Source organism: Solanum lycopersicum, chromosome 2, assembly GCF_036512215.1.
Source record: "Solanum lycopersicum chromosome 2, SLM_r2.1".
Classification (NCBI taxonomy): domain Eukaryota; kingdom Viridiplantae; phylum Streptophyta; class Magnoliopsida; order Solanales; family Solanaceae; genus Solanum; species Solanum lycopersicum.
The window spans coordinates 39,167,310-39,194,397 of record NC_090801.1 but is presented as its reverse complement, the minus strand read 5'-3'; the positions used below and the strand labels follow the sequence as shown (position 1 = coordinate 39,194,397).

Below are 27,088 nucleotides of genomic sequence, written 5' to 3'. Positions count from 1 at the left end.
TTTTAAAATGATAATAATAACATTGTTTCAACATTATGTATCAAGTATATTAATATTGTGTGTTGACTATGTTAAGGTTGCATATTACCATTAGCTTACAAGATTGTCGATACGGAAAATGATTGTTCATGGACATGGTTCTTCACACAGTTCAAAAATGCATTTGGTGAGAGAGAAAAAATGTGTGTTGTTTCTGATAGAAACGAAAGCATAATTAAGAGTGTTAGTATAGTTTATCCAAATGTTTCACATTTTGCATGCATATGGCACTTGTGGAAAAATGTTTGTACATACTACAAGAGAAGTAAAAACACTCTAAGTGATATGTTTTATTCGATGGCTAAGGTTTATCGAAAAAAGAATTTTGAAAAATTGATGGCTAAAGTGGAAAAAGTAAATGACAGAGTTAAAAAGTATCTTGAAGAGGCTGGCTATAAAAGATGGTCTAGATCTCATGCAACCGTGAATAGGGGTAGAATGATGACATCTAACATTGCGGAATGTATCAATGGTTGTCTTGTTGATGCACGACAATTACCTGTTTTGGACTTTTTGGAAGTAGCCAGAATTCTATTTGGTTCTTGGAACTGCAAAAATAGAGAAATAGCATCTTATACAAAGGAAACATTAGGGAGGAAATTTGAAGAGATATTGATTATAATCGCGTCCAAATGTTCGAAAATGAAGTTATTTATTCATATATCAAATATTATGTATCTTGCTTAAATATTTTAAGATTTTTTTTTGTATCAAAAAATCTAACAGTAACTTTTTAAAAACTATTGCAGGTTGTTGCATCTTCAGAATTCATTTTTCCAGTTTATGAAGGTGGTATAAGATACATCGTTTGCCTTGAGAGAAAGAATTGTTCTTGTGGTAGATTTCAGCATGATGAAATACCTTGTGCGCATGCAATGGTTGTTCTGAAGAAGAAGAATATCAAAGATGTACACCCATACTGTTCTGATTACTATAAACCTGATGCATTAGCAAACACCTATGCAGTTCCAATGGAACCAATGCAGGACAAAAGTGATTGGATAGTTCCAGAAAGTATTTTGGAAGAAGTTGTATTGCCACCAAGATACAAAAAAATGCCTGGTAGACCAAGAAAAAAAAGAAAGAAAAATGCAGATGAAAAGCTAAGCGGAAACACAAATTGTTGTGGACGATGTGGACAAGAAGGTCATAATAGAAGAACATGTACTTTCTTTCCAAAAGATTCATAATGATTATGTTTCAGGAGTTCCTTTAATAAATGTAATAGTGTAGCATTTGGTTCCACTGTTACACAGAGATTCTGATTCAATAAATTTCTTTGATCATTTGGCAATGTGTTCTCTAATTATTTATTTTTTGTTAAACTCTATTTAAATTTGACATTATATTTATGTATCAAATACTTTATTTTATAATCCTTACTCAAACTTACTTTAATCAATATTAATTGCGGAAATTTCACCCAAATTATTTTCAGTTCTAATTTAATTTAATTTAGTAATATAGTATCATGTGTGTAGATACTTAAAAAAAATTCATATTTTGAAGGCAAATAATTGTTCGTAATATATATAAATCATAGTACTGAATATATCTTATTTGTACAAAAGATATTAATTTTTTTAAAAAAAAAACTGGCGTGTATCAAGTTTAATAACTAGTATCACTGTTTGTGATATTATATATTTTGATATTTCATGTATCATATACATAATTTAATTACGTATATAATTTTCTTTTTTTGTATCATACAATTCTTTATTTTTTGTTAAACTCTATTTAAATTTGACATTATATTTATGTATCAACTACTTTATTTTATAGTCCTTATTCACACTTACTTTAATCAATATTAATTGCGGAAATTTCACCCAAATTATTTTCAGTTCTAATTTAATTTAATTTAGTAATATAGTATCATGTTTGTAGATACTTAAAAAAAATTAATATTTTGAAGGGAAAATAATTGTTCGTAATATATATAAATCATAATACTGAATATATCTTATTTGTACAAAAGATATTAATTTTTTTAAAAAAAAAACTGGCGTGTATCAAGTGTAATAACTAGTATCACTGTTTGTGATATTATATATTTTGATATTTCATGTATCATATACATAATTTAATTACGTACATAATTTTATTTTTTTTGTATCATACAATATATTTACGTATATATAATAAGTGTTTTTATGACAATAATTACATTAGTGTAATTATTATTATAGTTTTGATACAATAATGACATTAATGTCCCACTAACAGTATACATAATTCCTGAATTCATAACGGTGATAAAAAAAATTAAAGTAATAGAATAAACCATTTTAAAAATCAAAACACTTTCATAATTTAACAATATGTGTTGTTATGTTAATAAATACTTCAAACATCTTGTTTAACTCCAAAAAAAATTAAAAAAAAATTCAAACATTGAAAACTAACTAGCCTACATTAACAATTTCATCTTCAGATGATGGGTTTAATACATTCTTCATTCTTGGAGGGTCATCACTGCTGCTAACATATCCAGCATTCATCTTGTCGAGACCATACTTCAATAAAAGTATCGCATATCTTTTGCGAAGATAGCTACTCTCAAAACTATTACATGACATATTGATTTTGTCACTCAAAGACTCTGCATATATAGCTACAAACAGTCCGCAATCACTACAAAAACAATAAGATTAATTATAAGGATGAATTAGATACAAAAAATAAAATAAAATAATAAACAATACTCACAGGCTATCACTTATTTGTTGCATGTTGTCTTGAGCAAACTCCACATTAAACGAATGTTGTGGATCCAAAAGTTCTCCAGTTTTCATGTCTTTATATGTATCCAATGTTGTCCAATCTGTTCGCTCCTCTTTTTCAAAGAACTCACTATCATGAAGGTAGTTTGGAAGGATTTGAGACAACTTCTTGATGTCTCTAAAATGAACTCTCTTCCTTAATCCCGAAGTTGAGTCATACACCCTTATAAGTCTTTCTTTTAGAACCACAACAACCAACACCCAATGAAAATTTTCATCACAGTTTACAGGAATATAAACCTCATCTACTAAATGCCATGGTAAAGCAGCAGGAATAGAAAAACCATTGATGATGTTAATGATAGACCTTTCATGAAATGATACGGCAGCAACACGAATCATGTGTTCTTGTGTGCTAATTGTATCATCTACATGACTGTTATAATACCTTGAATATGCTTTGTTTATATAAAACTTAAACAAGCAATTGACTGTAGTATATTTATACTGATCCATGCTTCTTTGTTTGGACTTCTTGTGGAGATAGTAAAAGATTACATCTATATGCTGCAAATAAGAGAAAACATAATACATGGTAAAATGTATTTGATAAGTGGAAAACATATGTAGGAACTAATTTGATACCCTAACTGATAAATATATTTTAAATAATCAAGTTGATACTTAATATTAATAACAATCTGCAACATGATACAAAAAAGTGTAATAGTATTTGATACTTATTATTAACTACATATAATATAGTAAGTTTTAATGTGATATCTAAAATTCACAATTTGACAAAATAATGTATATGATACCTCATTAGTCCAACATCTATTCGGCTGTGACATAGTATAAAACCAGTTCTTGTCCATAGGGAATGCGACAACAAGCTCAATATAATCAACACCAAATGAAGCAGACTTTGCTCTGTATTTGTCCTCAGATTGTTTCCTATACACATAAATAATTTTTAGAAACAAATTAAAATAATATTATACAACACAAAATTAGCAAGACATATTATAATAACTTACTTGTTCGCATGTGATTTTAAGAGACCTTTTTCAATCCATTGCGAGAACTCGTCCATCATACCTAATGACAATTGTTCAAGAATACCACAACCTTCAAATGGATAGAGTGGGAGAACATCATAATCTATTTTTGCCTTGCCTTTATCGTTGGATCCAAAATCTGTCAAATATGGAGACCGTAAAATTCTTGAAGGCATCCTGTGTCGTGGTGCTGGAGTCTCAGTATCAGGAGGAAGTGAAGATTTCTTTACGGGTAGTTGGGTGGGTAGTTGGCTATCAGATAACCAAAAAGCACTCTCATTTTGTTCCACATGACTCATCAAACATACTGGTTGGACATTGTTTTGCACTTCTGTAGATGTATCAACAGAAAACAGACTTGTAGTGTGCTTTTCTATGTTGTGCTGAAGTATGTCAACATCATGTTCATCCGCATTTAAAATCTTTGTGTCTGAGTGAGAGGCTTCACCAGTTGTATAATCCTAATAAATATTTCGTTAGACTAAATTCTGACACAAATAAAAAAATTAATGTATACTGATTCATAATATTTGTACTTACATTTTCATTATTAAGAGCAACTTTTTCAATCAAAACATGACTACGTTGTGGTGAGTGTATAACCTCTACGGCATCCTCCATATGTTGTTCCTTTGAACAATCCATGTGATTAGGTGAAATAGATTGTTGGTCCACTTTATCTGTCTGTAATACAAAACATAATACATAATTCTATTAAATTAAAAGGCAGAAAAGAAAAAGATGAATAAAAATAACATTTGAAATCACATATAAAATAATAACATGATGTTTTTAAGTGTCATATACAAACTTTTTCAATATTGATATCATTAACCTGTTCATCAGCATCAACAGCAGATCCACCAATATCTTGATCAACATTATGTTTCTGTTCAAAAAAATAAAATCGATAAGTGCCAATGAAAATGAAACAAAAAAAAAATAATACCTTTTCAGTTTTGTTGTCTTTCTCGCCAACAACTTTCATCAACTCAGAATGATTTTTTTTTATCAACTCCACAAGACAACCAACTTGTTGGTCAACCTATATGCAAATTACACAATTTATAAAGAATTCATAATAAATAACAATAATTATAAAAAATATATGATAATCACAAAAAATATGTATGATTGTAATACTAACATAACCCTTCAAGTATTGCTTCAGTCCCTCTAATTTTGAATTTTCAAAAATTACTTTTCGAAAATCTGAATTTACGGGAACATTAGATACATTGTCAGCTTGAGAAGTTGGTAAATCTGGAGTGTAAACATTCTGAGTTGGTTGCTTTTCTGCTGTTGTTGATTTGGAAACCTTTGTTTTATGTGGATGTACAACCTTTCTTCTCTTCGGTGGTGGGGTAGATCCTGTGCTAGAGACTCGTGTTGATCTCCTCAACAATTGATCCGGTGGTTCAGATGAAAAGTCTTCAAATCCAGGAACCTCTTGTGGCTTCCCAACATCAATATTAACATTTGATGTACTAGGTTCATCATGAGTTACATGACTGGGTTGAGGTAATTGCAGTGCTGTACATTCCTCTCCAGTTGGCTGAATATTTGTACAGTTATGCTGAAAAATAACAAAATATTGAATCATTGTTAGAACGAACAAAAAATGTATTGATAAGTACCAAAAAAATACTAAACATTTATATATTATTTACCTCAGTGAAAACGCTTTCCATAAACATCTCAAATTTGGGCTTTTCAGCCACAACTTTCCAATTGCAAATTCTTGGAATAACATTTTGTTCTTTAACCGCAATCTCATTATCCAACACAGAAGCACATTCATATATCCATACATTAAGTGCATACGACATACCATTTAATCGATACATTTTTTCTCAAATTTGAACTCTTGTCTAAGTGAATTCATTAAACTTCTGAAAGCACGTTGACCCCACGGATACTGCCGATAAGTGCCATCTTCAACCATTAAAAAAATCTTCAATTGGAATTGCTGCAGTACCAAGTTGAGATAATATAAAAGAGTGGATGAAAAACATGATATCCATCTGAAGTTGATCATCAATATCATCCCAACCACCCAACATAAATCGATCTACCAGACGTTGTTTATTTACACTGTAATTAGGCCCCGAAAAATACCTCTGAACTAGCCTACTTCTTTTTGAATCTGGATATGTAAAATTCTTAATATTTCCACTGCATTTCAATCCAGTAATAATTGCAAATTCTTTCATAGTAAAGGTTAAGATATTTCCTTTAGCATGTCGAATGTGAAGCTCCTCGGCTAGATTATCTTGCTCCACCTCTAAAAGAAGTAAACACTTTGTGATCTGACCTTGGTAATTACATTTAGGAATATTCAAATATGAACCAAATATAGTATTCCTAAATAATTCTATACCCTCAACCCCCATTGATTCCACTAAGTCTCTTAATATGTTTGAATTGTAAGTACAACCAAACTTAAGAGAGTGTTTGGGAATTTGTTTAACCACATAATTCATATTCTGCAATTGAAAAAAGTGATATTGATATTTTATATAACCAACAAGCTTAATATGATACATAAAATGCAAAAATAAACTTGATAAATAATTCTAACAACGTATCGTAAGTCAGCCAAAATGATACTTAACAGATACTTTATAGCCTAACATGATACAAAAACTGCAAAGTTGTACTTGATACATAAGTGTAACTACAGTTATAAGTCTGTCTACTTGATACTAACATGATACAAAAAATGCAAATTCGTATTTGATACATAAGTGTAACTACAATTATAAGTCTGTCTACTTGATACTAACATGATACAAAAAAGGCAAATTCGTATTTGATACATAAGTGTAACTACAATTATAAGTCTGTCTACTTGATACTAACATGATACAAAAAATGCAAAGTCATACTTGATAAATAAGTTTAGCTACAATTATAAGTTTGTCTAATTGATACTAACATGATACAAAAAATGCAAAGTTATATTTGATACAAAAAAATAAATTCGTACTTGATACATAATTGTAACTACAATTATAATTCTGTCTACTTGATACTAAATGATACAAAAAATGCAAAGTTATACTTGATACATAAATGTAAGTACAATTATGAGTTTGTTAGTATTTTCTGAATCAGATAAATAATCTAAAAAATATAATTGATACAGGAAATTAAAATTATATTCTTATGAAAGATCTATTAAGCATAAACCCCAAAAGGAGGTGACAACCAAGAGGATGGGCAACTGGGTATGATTTACATAATTTTTTTTTATTGAATTTCAACTTATTTATAAGTACTACAAATATGAGTCTGTTAGCATTTCTGAATCAGATAAATAATCTATAAAATATAATTGATACAGGAAATTAAAATTGTATTCTTATTAAAGATCTATTAAACATAAACCCCAAAAGGAGGTGACAACCAAGAGGATGGGCAACTGGGTTTTGATTTACATAATTTTTTTTGAATTTCAACTTATTTATACATTAGTAATACTTAATAAACAACATGTACAAAAAAATATAATTGATACAGAAAATTAAAATTATATTCTTATTAAAGATCTATTAAGCATAAACCCCAAAAGGAGGTGACAACCAAGAGGATGGGCAACTGGGTTTTGATTTACATAATTTTTTTTTGAAATTCAACTTATTTATACATTAGTCATACTTAATAAACAACATGTACAAAAAAAAGTATTTTCTGAATAAGATAAATAATCTATGATATTTTTTCTGATAATACAAAAAGTCATTGCATGTGACAAAAAAAAATTTTAAAAAATAAATAAAATCGAAATACGTATCGGTGGCAATAGAGGTCTGGATATGGCCATTGCAAGCTTTCTACCCCTCTTCTTGGGTGTCTTTGCATGTGCCTCTTTTTGTGTTTTATGATTCTTCGAACTTTGGTTATCCATTGTTAGAAAAAAATGGCGGACAGAGATGGCGGACAGATTAGACGAAGGCGTATGGACGGAGGCGGACAGATTAGACGAAGGCGTACGGACGGAGAGCACAACTTTGATTTTCAAAGGCGGACAGGCAGAGAAAAATGACGGACAACTTAGAGGAAGGTGGACGGACGAAATCAAAGGCGGACGGACGGAGAAAAATGGCGGACAACTTAGAGGAAGGCGGATGGACGGAATCAAAGGTGGACGGACAGAGAAAAATGGCGGACAGCTTAGAGGAAGGCGGACGAACGGAATAAAGATATTTTGATTTTCAAAATTAAGAAGATGAACAGTTGAGTAATTGATTAGTGGGAGTGGTGTAAAAGGTTTCTTTATTTTGGGAAAATAAAGAGTAAAATAAGGGATAATATTTAATTGGTTAGTATTAATTATGGGAGTCGTGTATGGGTATTTTATTTGGGGAAAATAAAGAGTATAATTAGGGGTAAGATTTAATTGGTTTGTATTAATTAGGATTCTAATTTATTTATGTATCTGTTAGATTAAATTTATTAAAAAATAGAGATTTTAGTAATTTTTTAAAAAAGAAGGGAAATATGAAAAATATGTAAACTTAAGTTGTATATTCAGGTAATTATTCTTTAAAAGTAGGATATAAACTCCAAACGACATTTCACTTATTTGTAGGAACAACCTATCCGAGTTAATCACAAATTCATAAAATTGAATCTTTATAATGACAATCGATGATTAACTCTTGTTTCTATAATTTTAAAATTTTGAAATTCCTATTTGAGAACTCATATTGTACAATTTTCTGTTTTTTCTATTCCTTTTCTTGTTGTATTTTTGAATAAAAATAGTAAAATATTAAAAAAAAAAAGTATTTTAAAATAATTATTTAAATGAAAATTAATAAAAAAAGAGGTGGAAGAGAGATTGACACAGAAAGAAAAAAAAAAAGAGGAGGAAGAGAAAAAACGCAGAGAAAGAGCGAATAAAAATTTTAATTCTTAAAAGTTGTTATATTTAGTTAGAAAAATTATGTTGACATAAATGGTAAATTTTTTTTTTTAATTTGATACATTTATGTGATTTACCCTAAAATAAAACCCTAGATTTGGGGTGGGGGGGGGGGGGGGGGGGGGAATGTGAAAACTAAAAGAGATAATTGTATATAATAGCAAACTAATAACATAAAATAAATGGAGTAGCTACAGTTTGATTTAATTATGCTCCATTGGAAACGTTAACCAAAGTTTGCCAGTCGCCTCTCTCCCAAAAATCTCGCTCGCCACTCTCCCATTCTCGCCGCCACTATCCCTCTGCTCGCCTCTCTCACTTTCTACACAGAAGTGTATAATTGTGTTTCTGTTTTGTATAAAGCGAGAGAAAATTGTATATACACATTCAAAAACATATATCTTCGTGCTATACACTTAATTATATAATTTACAAACATTTTACTCCAATTCAATTGTAGACCAACGCAAATTTTATACAAATATTGCAGCGAAAAAGACCAACGAATTATACAATTACGAATTATACAATTGCAGTGAAATACAATTTTCTCTCGCTTTATACAATAGAAGTATATATATTGTATTTCTGTTTTGTATAATGCGAGAGAAAAACATATATCTTCTTCATATACACTTATAATTATGCAATATGCATACATTTTACTTCTATTCAATTGTATGCAAAGCAAATTTTATACAAATTTGCAGCGAAATAGCAGTGAATTATACAATCGTGCATTATACAATTGCAGTGAAATAGGATAGCGAATTATACAATTGCAGCGAAATAGGCCAGTGAATTATACAATTTAGGCCAGCGAATTATACAATTGCATATGTATAGCGAATTATACAGTTTTATGTTTGCTATGGAGTGCAATTATGCAAACTTTGCTATAGCATACAAATATAATTTTTTTTGTTTGCTATATGTGAAAGTTGCCAAAACAAAACCTAATAATTGTGGCTCATTTAAGGACTTTGTGGCCCCTCTGGTCGTGGCTTCCGAGCCCCTTTTGGTCTTTGTGAGTTGCTAATTTTAGCTCCAATTAAGCGATGAAATTTGCCTTCGTTTGGGCTGATTTGAGCCTTTTTTTTCTGCACCATTTTGGGCTTCTTCAAGGCTGAACTTTGGATCCCAATATTCCTACTCTTGGTTTCAACTTGGGCCACAAAATAATTGTTGCATTTGTACAATTCATCTCCCTTGAGCTTGAGATATTCTTACCAAACAAGACACATTGGGATCAGTGATGGAAGCTTTTTGAGCTTATCATTAAACTCATGTGTTTAAAATCTTTTTATGGGATTACTTGGAGTTTCTAAAGCTTTATCTTTGTCCTTCAATGGAGTAGAGTTTCCTTGGATACTACCAATTTTGTACTCTTTCAAGGCTGAACTAGGAAGTCCATATATCAAGGAAAAACCTATAGTTAAATAAATAAACAAGATAAAACTAAAATAGGAAAATAATCATGGAAAGTTTGACTAGTCTTTCTCTCAAAATTTGGGTAGAAAGCAACTTATTCTTGGACTTTTTCTATTCTAATTTACTCAGAATTGAACCCCAATATTTTTGCTCTTGGACATCCATTTGGGCCACCAAATAGTTGTCGCATTTGAATCTTTCATACGCTTTAGCTCTTGTTCCCCCATAAGACACTTTTGGATCTACGATTGAAGGCCATTATGCTTGTCATTGAACTCCTTGGTTGGAGCCCCATTATCCTTTTCCTTTAATGAAGTAGATCTTCAATAAATGCTATCATTCTCCTCTTCTTGAAATAATTCAACTTCAATGGATGTTTCCATTCGTCTCTTCTTGAAAAATAATTCTTCCTCAATAATACCTCCCAAAGACTCTTCCACATAAATACATGAATTTTAAGAAGAACCTTTATATTTCAAGTTAGAATATCCATTAAGTTCCAAGTAATTGTTCCAATACCTAAGAAAGAAATCATGAATAGACTCAACAAAGAGTATTTGATCAGTAGTATCATACTAGTTATGTATCTCCTTATCATTAGTAAAAAAAAACTTTTAAGCTTGCAATCATCAAGACTTGAAGAGTGATGTCTCATCACACATAAAATAATCATATTCCAACAATTTTTTATACAAAAGTTTATTTGACACTAGAATAAGAGATAGAGAAGAATCATCAAACTTATTCACAATCCTCCTTGCACAAACATCTCACGTCCTAACCAACAAGTGAGAATCCATAATTAAATATGTTATGATCAATATTAAAAAGTAATTAGTTGCTCTTATTGGACTTGACGATTACCGTTATGGACTTATAGCAAATATCATCATACTCAAAATTAATACAGTCACAAACATAAGAATTAAGAGTGTAGTTCATTACCTCAACAAAGACCTTAGTTTTTTTTAAGAATAATAAGAATATGAACAGACCAGTTATACATATACCACAGTTGTTCCTATGTAGCACATGAATAAAATCACCTCGTCTTTCCTTTTTCATAGACGCTAGATCCACAATTGCCTTGTTGAACTTTTTATCACGAGTTTCTCATTTATCTTGGATAGACCCAAAATAATTCTATTTACCTCTCATCAACATGTACACATGTAGTATCGACCACCTTAGAATTATGTACATCTAATGATGATTTTTCAATGCAAACGTTTCCATGGTTGCCTATAAGAGATTCAAAACAAGAAGTAACTAAGAATGTTAGAATAAAAAATAACCTCACCAGAACATTCTTGTTTTTCTCCCTCTACCTCATGACCATCCTTTTCATTTATGCTATCATGGACATCTCTCTTTTCTTTCCAATCGATCTTACTTTTTTCATCACTTGACTTTCCAATATCTTTACACAACACATACTCTCCTTGTTCCTCTCTCAGAATGTCAACATGCACTCCCTTAATGCTCTCTTCTTTTCCCTCTCAAAGTTTTTCATTAGTTCTGCCATATGTTTCTGAACTTCACAAACTTGAGATGGAGTTAAAGTTGCAAGTTTATAATTTATTTTGTTTTGATCAAGATGCGTTTTGTTCTTTCTCCTATAATGAATATCATTCCTATTAAACTGCCATGGACTGCCAAGCATGATATGACAATCTTGCATTGGAATTATATCACTTTACCATAAAGACTAAATTTTTTTTTTGGAGGAAAAAACACTGTTTTATTGAGTTAGGATAAAAATGAGAATGTCACGCCCCGAATTAGCTACATAGAACGTGGATACGGTGCCTAGAATCACGTGTGACCCCAAGCTAACATTGCTTGCATATCATAAGAATACTTAAAAACACTGAACTAAGAAAGTACTGTACGGAAGCTTAAATTATCATAAAACCGAAATGATGGGGCTAACATTTCTAGCATATCATAAGAATACTTAAAAACACTGAATTAAGAAAGTACTATACAGAAGCTTAAATTATCATAAAACCAAAATGATGGGCATACCCATTATTATCTGAATAAAGTAGGGGTAGACATTCGGTAATTCGGTTCGATTTTGATTTTTTTTTTCGATTTTTCGGTTTTCGGTTTTCGGTTCTTGTATAATGTGTACCGAACACCGAACCTAAATAATTCGCTTCGGTTCGATTATTATTATTTCGGTTCGATTTTGTTATTTCGGATTTTTTAATGGGCCTGCTTAGTTGGGCTTTTAAAATTTATAATTTTTTTTGTTCGATTTTTCAGCTTAATGGGCTAAAAATAGTTACATCAAAAAGTGTCTTTTACTTTTTACTTTTTTATTTTAAATTATAATATTTATTATTTAACATTAATAATTAATATAATATAAATATTATTATAATATAATATATTTCGGTAAACCGAAAAAATGAATAATACAAACTTACATACCGAAAATCGAACCAAAATATCAAAAAATACAAAAACATATACCGAATACCGAACCAAAAACCGAAATCGAAATGCCAAAAAAATTCGGTTCGGTACGGTGTTTCGATTTTTCGATGTTTATGCCCAAGCCTAGAATAAAGAATATGTAAGTTCAATGACAATTTAAACATCAAACTCCAAAGTTAAAGATGAATCTAACTATGTCTTAAATAAAACGACTAGAGATGCTAGGACATGCCCCAGCTAAATCTAGGAAAAAGTGAACCTAAAAAGGAAAGAATGAATAGAAAAAATGTCAGTCGTCTTCGAAGAATGAGGACTCACCACGAAGCTGCTGAACTGGGGATCAAGAGTCAATCTGTGCGTGATCTTAATGCTGAGGACCTGAACCTACATCACGAGGAGAGGTAGCATAGAGTATGTGTCAGTTTTTGAAAGGTACTAAGCATGCATGATAGAATAAAGATGAACAATATATATAATTGAACAAAGCCTATAACCAAGTAATAGTATAAGATAAGCATGATACTATACTGAAAATACTGAAAATGAACTAACTGAATTCAATGACCAGTTTATAACATGCTGAAACTGAATATTAAACTGTAACTGATGACTTGGTCAATACAATAAAATCGGACTGTGGAAGCTACTAATAATCGACATGAAACCACATAAGCTAAATGTGGAGTCCAATGTATATGCCTCATTAAGAGAACCCAATATACTTGTTAGAGTATATACGCATGATTGGCTTGATCACTGAACTGATGCCCACAGAGGGAACTCATAACTTACAGGGGCACGTTGTTCTAGGACTTGAGGTTGAGTGACCTTAGTCCAACTAGGTATAAAGACTACTCCCAACTAAATATATGAACTTTATAGCATAACTTAAGTAAAGTGGATGGCTCAACAATCTGATTTGAAAATGCAATATTTATATCTGATAATGATGCATTCAAAATTGAGGCATGTGTATCTGTCTATCTGTCCTAGCTATTGTAATTGAAGAACTAAAATAACTACATAATTAGGATTCTGAGTTTATGTATGAATCTGGCCAAAATAATATTACTACATGATAATCTGATTAGTAACACTAAAATAACAAATTCATTATACTCTGCTGAAATTATAGAAACTCTAGGTCTAGATATTATGGAGGGAATCAAGAATCTGACTGAATGCTACGGAACTAATGGATTAAAGGAACCCACTAGTGAAATCTCACATACCTGGTGATGAAATTTACGGAGAAATATTTTGATTTCGAGGCTGGAACTAAAGAAAACCTTGTTGCATTCTTGGAGAGGGTTGGTCGACTCCTTCTCCTTCTTTTGTCCAACTTGATGAATTTTTGGAGAATGAGTTGAGCACATTACGTAGTAATTAAGTTACTAGGCTAAAACTAACCAAAACTACATTGTTTAGGGGTCCAACACGTAAGGATAAAACCAAACGACCCCTAACTTAAAAGTTGTCGGGCCCAATCGATGGACTGATTGATGGTTAGTGGACTGACCCACGGTCTGTCCTATTAACCGTAGTTGGCTTTCAGAAGCTGTGTTCTAGGTTCTGGACCCATAGACCAGGACCACAACCGTGGATTGACCTACGGTCCGTGGGTTCGACCGTGAACAATTTTTTGGACTTTTCCGGGGAGAGTTGCAGGTGACCATCTATAGACCCTACCTATGGACCGTAGGTCACCCTACGGTCTGTCGGTGGTGCCTGTTTGTGGCACCTCCAGCTTATGTTATCTGCATTCTTGTCTGACTAGGATACGATGTCTTACAGAGAACTTTCTTAAAACTTTCATATTTTTATGTATTTGATAAGCCATGCAATGATGTAAGAAAAACACTTTTTTTTTTGCCCAAATTCATTTAAAAGTGTTATATAAAAAATCTAGGATTTGCACCGTTGTTTTTATTCAACGAATTTCAATGATAAACGTAAATTAGTTATGTATTAAATTGTTTATTCATTTTTGTTTTTTTTTATAGTAATTAATTTATTACTCTCTCCATTTTAACTTATTTCTCCCAATTTAATTTAAAATGAATTTAAGATAAAAAAGAATTTTAAATCTTAGGATTTCAAATCAAACATATGTCAGATACAATAAAATGCCCTTTAATTTTTTTGTCTTAAACATGTCATGTGAAAAATTAAAAAATTGGTAAAAATGAATAATTTTTTTTTTTAAAAGTAGACTAAAATAAATATAGGACAAATAAATTGAAATGATTGAAATATTTTCTTTTTTTCCAAGGTAAAATAATCAAAAACAAATTCCTTGATAAAAGTTCAACGTGTATATTGTAAAACTAAAAGTATAGCTTACAAATAATCTTTTTATTTTTATATTATAATCTTTTTATATCATAACAAAGAAGTTGTGTACTAATAATATTAATTTAACGTCCTCAACTAAATAATTATGTTTCTTATAATTCATTTTTAAAATATTGACAAATTAATAATAAATTGTTGTTAGTTCTTATTTAAAAATTGGTTACCTTTTATAATAATCACACTTCGTAAGGTACGTATACTAGTCAATTTTTTAATACATGAACTTTTCTTCTATAAAAAAATAAAACTCAAATATGGAAATTTTTTCCCAAAATTCCCCGTAAGAAAGGAAATCAATTATGATAATACTTTAACTTTCTTTCCATAAATCTAAAAATCAAATGTAATAGGAAAATATATAAATTATTCCCAAAATAGAAAACTAGTTACGATAATACGTTAATATTCCTTATATAAAATTGTAAAACTAAATATGTTAAAGAAAAGAGATTCGAATATTTCCCCCTAAGAAAAGATCACTTATGATTATAGTTTGACTTTAAACAAATAAAATCTAAATTTTAAATATAATAAGAAAATATTTAAACCTTTACCCCAGAATATGAATCAATCATAGTAATATTTAAGAAAAATTTTCATAAAAAATATAACTCAAATAATGTAAAAAAATCTTCAAACTTTATCCCCCAACAAAGAAATCATTTATCATAATATTTTACTTTTTCTTCCATAAAAAAGTCAAACTCCAATATAGTAAGAAAATCAGAAAAAAATCTTAACATATCAATTATAGGTATAAACTTTTAACTTTTTTTAAAAAAGAAAATTCAAATATCATAGAAAAATTAGCCAAAACCCCTATAAAAGGATGACGAGGGAAGAAAATTACATCCACACTGATTCATTTTTATCATTCCATTCCATAAAATTGTTATAATGGTTAAATCCTAAACCATCTTCGAGTATATTTCTAGTGAATCAATATGCCTTGCTAATAGCCTCTATCCTCCAACTTGTTTGATCAAATCTATGGTGGTTTTTTTTAAGGAATTAATCATATGATATTGATGTATACATAGATGAATTATTGCCTTTTACGGAAATTGATGCATAAGATACGATTGATGCGCCATTTTAAATTCTTTTAGCTCTTTTTTAATTCTTCTTAGGAGGGTGCCATACTTGATAAGTGTGTGTCTGTCGTTTCAAAAGATCTAGATCAATAACTTCACAATCCTAATGATGAGAATTTTAAAGAGTTAAGTGAATAATGAGTTAAATCAGTATGTTTATCTTATTTTCTTGAAAATCATGGTGTTGATAGTTGTTGCACACTAATCATCGAGGTCCTGGATGTTCCTAAGAAATGAATACTTTTAAGAAAATCATTGATGAACAAGATTTCTTTAAAACGTTCACTCTTAAGAATTAGTAGGACCTTCTTATTTAGAGTGCAACAAATAACTTCATCACACATTTAAGAAAAAACAAGATCAATACACCAATTAACACACCTGTCACTTAAATCTTTGGGAAGAGACCTATCGAAATTGTGAAGTTGTTGATCTGGAGCATTTGAAACCTTAGATACACCCTTATCAAGTGTTTATTCTCATAAGGAATATCTAAAAAGAATGAGCTAAAATCATTAAAATAATTCTAATCAATCGTGTCATATCAATTCAGCCCGTTAGAACACAATGATAACGCCTATGTACGCATCAATATCATGTAATGAATTTCTCAAGACATGATTCGTGATTTGTGTGAGCACTTAGTTTTTAACCAAACAAAAATTTTACACCTTTTAATATTTAAATATTTATTTAGGATTTAAAAAAATTATTTTTATCTTATTGTTTTTTTTTTTTTTTTTTTTTTTATCTTATTGTTATAACTTCATTTTAAAATATTTGAAAACTAAAAAAAATTGAGTTGCTTTATTTATGCAAGTTCTGTTTTAAAGAAAATTAAGTATATTAAAATATATGTTTCTTATAATTTTAATTTAGCAAATAAGCTACTATTTATCAATTAGAATTCATTATTAGCTAATTAATTTTGGTTAGTAAAAAAAAATAGTTAAATAATATTAACATATTATATCACATTATATTATTATTAATTATTAATAAATAAATAATAATAATCTACTCTCTCCCCGTGCTCTACCAATTACCCCCACCTTTACCCATTTTATCTCCATTATCACTCCTTATTAGAAGTGATACTTTGAAGGATGAACACATGCAATAACTATTGTACTACATGCTTTATTAATTTAACATTCTTTAGAAGTGGAGTGTATTTAACGCGTGTACTTTATCGTAGCTTTTTCTGTCAACACGTGTATTGCTATGTTCATTTGTGAGCAAGCCACGTGTACTGCTGAAACAACTGTAATCCAACATCTATACTCTCTTTCTCTTCATTCACTCATAAGCAGACTTTTTGAAACTAAATTCAATTCTTTCTCCCTCAAAAGATAATTTGTTTTATTTTCTTCTGTTTGTTCTGGACTTTAATTCTTTTTTTTTGTCTCGCCAATTTCTTTTTCAGAAGTTCTAAATTTTGAAATGGGTGTTATCGTTTTATATTTGATCCTCCATCATTGCTGGCCTTTTGGCTCTTTTCAAAACTGATTTGGTACTCATTTACTACTTTGTATCAATTGCATATAGTCGCGTCAGAGGTATTAACGAGAATATAGACATGCTACATGAATAAAATTCTCTAAGGTTAGTAATGGATTATGTCAATAATTTTGATCACCCTTTTTTCCAAGACAAATTGTTCTAATTTTGATGGCTTAACTTACAGAAAAATGAAGCTGAAGCTGATAAAACTCGATCCGATAGTAATTTTATGAAATTCTATCTTCTTGAGAAATAACATGTAATAGGTTCTTTGGGTATTTGCCTTAGAATTAAGGATATTCCATTAGTGGTAAGCTTCATTTCTAAGTATTTCCGTACGTGTATTTCTTTATTGAACATGTAAGCATTTGTTTGGAATTATAGTTGAAAACATTTGATAACTTAATTAAGTCCCATTGTGTTATTTCAAAAGCAAATTTTAATCATTGCAAAAAATTGTAAACAAGGTTTACAGTAATTGAATTGGGAATTGTCGTAATGCAAATAAATAATAAGATTGTATTTGGGACTTTTGTTGCTAGACTATTTACATGACAAAATATATAGAACATAAACTTGGGACTAATAAGAAGAGAAGGAAAAATAGCACTTCACCAAGTTAGTCTAATAATGTTGAAATTCTCTCCATTTGTTATTTGTGTTTATAGAAGGTGTTTTGATTTACATTTTATTGTTAAATATTTATTTATTTATTTTGTCAATTGCTTCAACATATCTCAAGCAATATATTAATGTTCGATCAATTGATGATTGCATAGATCGTGAAGTGAATTTGAATGGTAATATCAGGTCGTTTTTTTAAATAAGTTATCACTCTCTCATGTGTTGTTATTTTTCATTCATCTATCTTTTAAATGTCAAATAAGTACTTTCATTGTCAACAAACTTTAATTGGATCCACGAAAATAATGGAATAATGTACAAAGAAACTACTGAAAAAGTTCATATTTAATTGATTTATCTGATGTCTTTTCAATGATTTTTCTTTAGAATATTATTTGATTTAACTTTTATCTTTCTCCACTTGCGATACAAATCTGATGTACATTTGCTTCAATAAATACTATAATAAAGATGAAAAGGGTGAATAAACTTATAACTCAACCATACTTTCATATTGAGAATACAACTGAAATGACTCTTTTTTGATACTCCACAAATGAATTTTTCTGCTATATTTTGAAACACTTCATAAATGGACAAGCAAATCTGATATCAGTTGTAAATTTTTACTTGAGCCTGGTGTGACTATTAACAATGGAAATATTTTTTTAGATACTTATTGGATATTAATAATAATAAAAAAGTACGTGTTACCAACAAGGGTTGTGATGGAGGACTAAGTACTCCTTCATCCTTAATCTAGAGATCTCAGGTTCAAGTTTTCTTGTCTTTGTTAGGGAGACCTTTACCTCCCAATGTGGGACTTCCTCCCAATGTGAATGTAAATATCGGACACTGGATGAGAAAGCAAAAAAAATAATTATAGTATGTGTTGGTTATTCTAAAAAATATGATTAACTTCTTTTCTCCTTTACAAGAAAGATTCATAGTTACTTATTTTGGATGAGTTCTCACTCTTAATAGTTTATGTAGCTCTGAGGCATGTTTTATATGTCATGAATTTTACTTTTTCTAGCCAACTATTCTCAATTGAAGATTGATTAAGGTAAAGTAGAATTAGATTGTCTTAAAACTCTTAACAATACTGGAAACACATTTATTTGAGTGCTCGATATAGTATGTGATTTTTTTTTATTTCAAGGGTATTTGTGGCCGACACCTTATTGTAAGTTTGAGTTTTAATCTATGAAACCAAAATATAATTCTGTTTGGTTGTGGTACTTTCTTTACATACAAAGATTGTCTTGGAGATAAGATCGTAGTATCATCAATATTGCTTCCATGGTTGAATTATTTCTTTTTATGTGAAATATATTATGTTGAGATAATGTACATAAATCTATGCTTGATCAGCTTTTGTAATGGAAAAGGAATAAGCAAATTAGAATTTTTAGCTTTTTTCAATGAGGCTTCGATTGTGTAGCTTCACTTGAGTTTCGTGTTATCTTTTACAGAAGATATAAATATTATTCAAGATTAAATTTATGTGCTATTTTAAAGCCTTTCAGGTACACTCTATTTTCTTTTTCTCACTCATTAAATTTTGAGTCCCTATAACAGATTTTCCTTGAAAAAAGATCTATAGTATGATATTTTGTGTACTGATAATGTTCGATGACTGATTTTGGTAATATCTAAATTTCAGTGTAATGTTGTTCTATCGATAAAGCTATGTTGTTCTATCGATAAAGCTATTGAATTTTTTATCATCTTGACGAGTAGTCCATTCAAAATGAACCAAGTTTCTAATAAAATGGACCCAAAGTTTGTTTCACTGGAAATGTCTATTCAAATTGACTTTAGAGTTGCTTGATTTATCAAGCTGTGATAGTAGATACTTCTAAGCTTTTACACTGTTTAAATATATAAGCAATAGGGTACATAATTTCTTATTTCCCTTTTCAGGTATAAGAATGACCAAGATGTCCTGAAAATAGGTGAAGCAATATGTTGAAGTTTTTGGCCTTCTTAAGATGTGAAGGTGATTTTGAAGTGTACACATTTTTATTCTCATGTAAAACACTTCCTCTTCTTTGACACTTTTCATCTACCTTGTAATCATATCATTGGAGGTTCAATGAAGTTTTTTTTTTTTAGTTTGTCTTTTTATTATGCCTATGTATGTGTTTCTATTTCAAAATATTGTATCAACCATTGCAGTAGATAAATTGACTTTATTTTATTTTCTCCTCTTATTTTGTGTTCAATGAACTGAAAGCAAATTAAAAGGCGTTATTATGTAGATCAAGAATATTATTGAGTGTGCAAAGATATCAAAGCAAATTTAAGTCAATGAAAGTAAATCATACACAACTATATATTGTTGAGTGGCCAAAGGTATCAAAGTAGATTCCACTCAAAGATAGTTCAATAGATATGCCAGCCTAATTCAAAAACTTGCTTTACTAATTCAAACAAATTCAAAGTCAAGTTCTACCTTATTACTTAAATGGTTATGACACGAGAGCTGAAAGTTACATTGAACTAAAAAATTACAATATTCCGTAACAACTTATAAATAAAAACAAGAAAAATTTGCTTATTAAAAATTATGTTGGGCCCGTGCTTAGCACGAACATTAGCCAACTAGTCCCGCAATATACACCACTCTTCCTCACCACTACTACACACTATACACACCCTACACCAACATTTCCTCCCATACACACCCTACACCAACATTTCCTCCCATACACACACATAATACAACATAGATCCTTTCTGACCCAACGGACAGAAAACAAAAAACCAAAAAAAGCAACACACTGCACACGAGAAAAAAAAACCTTCCAAAGAAAGAACAAAATATCAATTCCACCATTTTCAATTCAACAACATATATATATTTATATTATTCCAATACTCACAACACCAAATACGCCAAAAAAAAAAAAACTCTTTCCTTCAAGCAACACAAACAAAAAAATAATCGCACAACAACAAAATCAAACAAAAAAAGTTGAGTTTGAGCTCTTTGTTCGTGGTTTCTGTTGTGGTATTTTCTTTATGAATTAATTTCACAAAAGGTAATTCTTGATATTCATTACATTATTTGATTTCATAATTATGCAAGATGTGATTCCAATGTTATGAAGTTGCTCAAATTTATATATGTTTATTCTTTGCATTATGATATGAAATAAATTAATAGTTTTATACCATTAAATTTAGAGTTAAATTTACATAACATGCAATTATTCTAGCATGCTTTAGAATCTCATTTTTATCTTGTTCTTCATCAAAGTGCGAAACTTAATATTCTACACTATATAGGTAATAATATTAGATGAAATTTAGTTCTAACAAGTTAAGCTACTTTTTAACTTTGTATATTTAATAAAATCATGTTTATATTATTTTAAGAAGAACAAAAATAAAATAAAATAAAATCTACAGTTTTCTTTGCATATTCTAGTAAGAATCTACTCAAAGTATTAAATTGACTAGTTTACGTTGACCTATGTAATGGTAACGCCCCATTAAATTTTCGAGCTAAGACTCGAACCATTCTTCGTAGTGAGTAAGATTTTTGCAAGCAATTTAAAATTTCTTGATTATTAAGGTCACTAGATGTAGAACCTTAAGTTCCATGAAGAACCAAAGAGAAAAGTATTTAAGTCACTCCTAAGTTTTCTTAAGTTTTGGGTAACTTCAATGACCACAAATTTAATTACAGGATGAGTTAGGAAAACCATAAGATATTAAATTAAATTCATTCAAGTCCTCTTTCCAATGCCACTGAGTTTCTCAATTCTGAGCTTTGAGTCAAACGTTTTGACTGATTTACTAATAACGTGCAAACCTGGTAAAACTTCAAGATGGTTCCGCGACGCGGAGCAAGTAAAGACCTCACTGCCTGATGGAAAATAATTCTGACTCCCAGAGTATTTTAGTCCTAAAAAACCATTGGAAGGTCATCTAAATTACCTAAACGTGTAGAAAATCAGTTTTCACAAATCAAACCCTCTCATGCACTCCAAAGATTCTACACTCAAGAAAATCAAGAAAACGCAAAGGCTAAGTTCATCTTCCCAGATTTTTCTTCAAGTTCTTCAAGAAGATGATTCTTTCAAGTACACACCAATCATGTTAATTTCCAACATTAAATTTTGTTCTAGAATGTACAAGCTTTAATGTTCTTGTTATGTATTCATAAAATTGCTTTCATTCTTAAATTGGGCAGAAGTTGAGGAGCTCTTGAGATTATTGTGTCAATATATTGAGTTTTTAGAGTTAGATTCGAGTGTGCATGTGTTGGGTATCTGAATCTTAAGAGAGATTAAGCAAAAGCATTGAATTTAGGCGAATTGTGATTAGAAAACAAAAAAGAGAAAAGGTCCAGCATGATCAGGCACACAAGTCCGCGTCGTGGACTTGCTCCCCATATGTACAAAAGTTTTCTGTACATCGCGGTTAGGACACAGACTCCTCTGTCTCAAAATTTAATTTGGTAGTAATTATTTAAAACATCTCCGCATAGAGGACTTGCTTCCAAACAGTGATTTCTTGGTCATTTCTCATGTTTAACTATCTAAGAACAGTCCTAAACATCGTGAGATCCATCATATCACAAACCACAACTTTGAATCCATAATTCAAATTCAAGGTAGAGTTAAAATCTAAAGTCTTGATAGTTCTTTCGAATATTTTTCAGAAAATCCCATTTTAGCCTATTGAGGTGTCATTTACAAGATCTAATAATTTGTTTCAAGACTCAATAAAGTGAGTATGAGAGTGAGAAAAATCTATTCGTGCGTCTACCTTGTTATCATGAGATCTTTCATGTCATGAACATAACTCTTGAATTCATAATTCACATTCAAGAGAGAATTAAGAGTAGAGTTCAAGAAAACCTTTGAGTTCAATTGTGAATCCTTTGAGATCAACTACTTATTTGAACCAAGTTTTGAGGAAGTAAGTCAGAGAATGAGAAGATTCGTATATATGAGTTTCATATTGTTATGTACATTGTCGAGTCGATTTGTTTCATGCCCATAATTCCCCATGAACTTCATAAGTTGAGCATCTTTAAAGTTCTATGTCTTGAGTATAGAATTCCTTATTACCTTTGATATTATAATTCTAATCATAGGACTATTGCATGTTACCATGAAGTCTTTGAGTTAAATTGTTCATGCCTATAATTCCGCATGAACACTATAAACCGATTAGTCTTGCGATGAGAAGTGTCTTTGACTCCTTGAGTTGAGTAGTTCATCATAATTCAGCATGAACCATCTGCGTCGAATAGTCTTTAGATGTAGTATCACTAAAGTTCTCAAGTTCCAAGTATTGAGTTTTATTTATGGTTATTGAAAACCTTGCATTGAGTCGTTCAAGTCCATAATTTGGCATGAACCATATTTCAAGAAGTCTTTTACAAACGTTTTAACTTTGTTTTAAGACTTAAGCTTTGAAGTTGAGTAAAGAGTAAGAAGTAAAGTTCATTTTCTTTAAAATGATATATGAGAACTAAGTATTTCCAAGAGGAAATATTTTCACATCTAAGATGAAAGGAAACTGAGATATCCAAAAGAGTTTTGAGCAAGAAAGGGAACATCAAATCCAAGAGAACTTTTAAGCTATGTTTTGAGTAATTATCTCAAACCAAGGAAGAAGTTTTTTTTAAGACATATGAGTTAAGTATATTTTTGGGAGTATTGAGCACCGATACGGGAATGCGAGTTCATATTAACTCAACTCTTCAAAAACCATGTAGTCATCATGGGTATTAAATAATTATATTATTAAGATGATCACTCAAGTTAAGATAGTGGATCCACTAAGTTAAGTTAAGGTCCTATACTGATGGCAATGTATATGATGATCCTTAGCAGCATGAGGTAAAATATTGTATCATCACTATAGTTCTTAAGTAAATGGATGTTGATTAGAGAAACTCCCACAAAAACTACATTACTTTATTATATAAGTACCATTAAGTTTGTTATTGCATTTTCTTTAACGAACTAAGTTGGTTTTACTATTTTATAAAGCTTTCCATAATTAAATGTGTATTGTTTCTTTATATTGAGTTGAGTAATTCAACTCGAGTATAATATCTTTGAAGTTGAGTATGTAATCTTCGAGTAGAGCATATTATTATTAAGTTAGTCTTTCACTTGTAGTCAACCAGGATGACAGTTTGCTTGGGGACCAACAATGGTTCATGTGTGTCGGCCACGTCAGGATGTATACTCATCCGTGACAAACTTTTTATCAGAGCACAAGGTTTAAGTGTCCAAAAGTGTCTATGAAGCCTTGTCAAGTAGGATAATGTTTATGATTGTGAGGGCTCACTTCTATAAATGAGGCACTACAAACATCTAAGAAAATTTTCCTTTCTTTCATACTCTTAATCGTGCAATAGATCTATGTCATAGAGATTTATTCATACTTGTGCGTTTCTCAGATTCATTCGTCTACCAATCGTACTAGATATGGTTAAATAGCAGAGTCAGTCCTTACTCGATGAGTTGTTCTTAGCAAAATCTTGAGAAAGTGATGAGACTTCAGAGAGGCTTGAGAGAAGACAAAGAGTAAGTTAAGTATTATAATGAAGCACGGACAAGCATACATGCAAAATCATGAAATAACAACCATCACCTACCTCGAAACAAGCTTGAAACCCTAAGAAACTTGATCATCCACTTTCTGGATTCGTTCAGCTTGTTCTTGGTCTACATACAATCAGTATAATGCAGGAATCAATAAATAATCACTAATTATCTAGATTACTACAAATTCTAAGAACCCTAGATCAAAATCATGATTCAAATAATCAAATTTAGGATTGTTTCCACCATATAATATATAACAAAACCCTTCCCCACCATTATTAATCTATTCTATTACGTTCTATGAATTGACAAATGGATGTGGGGAGTGAAAAGCTTAACTTCGGCCTCAAGAATGGTGAAAAAAAGTTAGAGTTGCCTGGGGGTTGCTCCTTAGTTATAAAAGTCGAAAAGTTCATAATTATATAATTTAGGGGTTTATTAATGATATTAGTTCATGTCTGGCCCGCCACATCGACTCTCATCCTGCTGTGGAGGCGGCAATAGAGTGGGTCAAAACCCCACCAGAGAGGCATTCTTGAATCGGCGTTCTAAATTAAGAATTCCAAATTACCATTTCACAACACACTTGTAACCCATGACGCTAAAAAAATACCCTTTATGGTTAGTCGACTACTCACTCGAATTCAATTTTGAGAGTTCTACTCACCCGAATTCAATTTAGGGGGTTCTACTCACCCGAATTCAATTTCGTAAAGTTATACGTGTTTGTTAATGAGTTATCTAACACCTCATGTAATCAAAATAATAAATGCTTTATCACCAAATTTCTACTAGATTTCGCTACACCTAATAGATTTTGATTTCCTCCAAATGTGGACAAGGTTAGGAAAATACAAATACTACGAAAAAGTTTTTGTAGCCCCAAATTTCCCCCCGTTTGCAGTTTTATAATGACGATACTCGGTCGTTACATGAGGATATAATCAATAATTATGATAACTAACAAGTCCAGACATTGCTTGAACACTCTGTTATGAATCCATGAAAGTTGTAGGAGCATTGGTTAGTCCAAATGACATAGCTACAAATTTATAATGATCATAACGACTTCTGTAGGTGTCGGTATTTCACTGACACTGAGCTAATGATAACCGGATCTGAGGTCTATCATAGAGAAATATAGTCTATGAAGTTAGTCAAATAAGTCATGAATCCTAGGGATGTGATACTTATTCTTGATTGTGACTTTGTTCAACTGCGGATAGTTAATGCACGTTTTAAGAGAACCATTTTTATTTTTCACGAATAAAACTAGTGCATCCCATAGAGAAATACTAGGTTTGTGAAGGCCTTATCTAGAAGGTACTTCAACCGCTCTTTGAATTCATTATTGCTCAGTGTGAGCCATTTTGTAAGGAATAAAATAGGTTGGGTATCTAGAAAGAAATCTATTCCAAATTCGATTTCCTTTTCAAAAGGAACTCTGGAAAGATATTCTAGAAACACTTCTGGGAAATCATTAACTTGGAACAGACTAAAGAGTTGGGGTTTCACAACACTAAATGATATAGATACCCCTTAGAGATCATCTTTATGCCTTAAGGTAAGAAATGAATCGACCCATAGGCGCTAAGATACTATACTTCCATTCTAATATTCGTTGTATGAAAATGAAAATGAACAATCCTAGTTCTACAATTGACTAAGGCATAATAGCAATTTAACCAATCCATGGCTAGAAAGATATCAAAATCTACCATTTTTAACTCTACAAGATTTGTTGAGGTGACTTTCTAAGAGACTATGACAGGGCAATTTTGTATACCAGTTTATATATAACTGGGTCACCAACTGGAGCAGAGATCGAGAGAAGGGCTCTGAAAGAGTTTCTGGATTGATACCTAAGAATACTACTATATTGGGAGTTATAAAATCCAAAATAAACCCTGTTGTCTTTCCACTGAGTGCACCATATGTGAGCCACATCATTAAGCTGGTAGAATGCCAACTATACCCTATCATTAACAAGCACTTGCATTACTCCAAAGATTTTTTTAACCTCATCAATGAAGCTCTTTGAGTCCCCATCAATTTGCGACCCTAAGAACTTATGCATATTCATCTAAAAAAAAATCTCTAACTCAAGTTGTTGTTGATCCAACATGAGTATTTGTAAGAACTGGACCAACTAACTATTCTGATTGGCTACACTCTAAGTCAAAAGGTGGACCACATTTTGAAACTCTCCTTCGTAACCTTATGGTTTGTCACATGTGGAACAACGTTAGCATTGTGAGCCTTAACATTTGTTGCATAATCTCTGCGAGGAGGAATAATC

The 27,088-nt window shown here is 30.7% G+C and overlaps 1 protein-coding gene, 1 long non-coding RNA gene and 1 pseudogene across 2 annotated transcripts; 2 read left to right on the top strand and 1 right to left on the bottom strand.

The window, feature by feature from the left end:
* The first annotated feature begins 336 nt into the window (after nucleotides 1-336).
* Nucleotides 337-2,197, top strand: LOC138342286 (uncharacterized). Its single transcript, XM_069294631.1, has 2 exons — nucleotides 337-685; nucleotides 787-2,197. Exons 1-2 carry the CDS (start codon nucleotides 337-339, stop codon nucleotides 1,227-1,229), a joined length of 792 nt encoding a protein of 263 aa, XP_069150732.1. The 3' UTR covers nucleotides 1,230-2,197.
* Nucleotides 2,198-2,447: 250 nt separating this feature from the next.
* On the bottom strand, nucleotides 2,448-8,509 carry LOC138342022 (uncharacterized; annotated as a pseudogene).
* An 8,624-nt stretch (nucleotides 8,510-17,133) lies between these two features.
* LOC104645524 (uncharacterized) lies at nucleotides 17,134-20,325 on the top strand. The gene is made up of 3 exons (XR_739388.4): nucleotides 17,134-17,686; nucleotides 17,769-19,737; nucleotides 20,135-20,325. It is a non-coding gene; the product is annotated as an uncharacterized lncRNA (long non-coding RNA).
* Nucleotides 20,326-27,088: the final 6,763 nt, after the last annotated feature.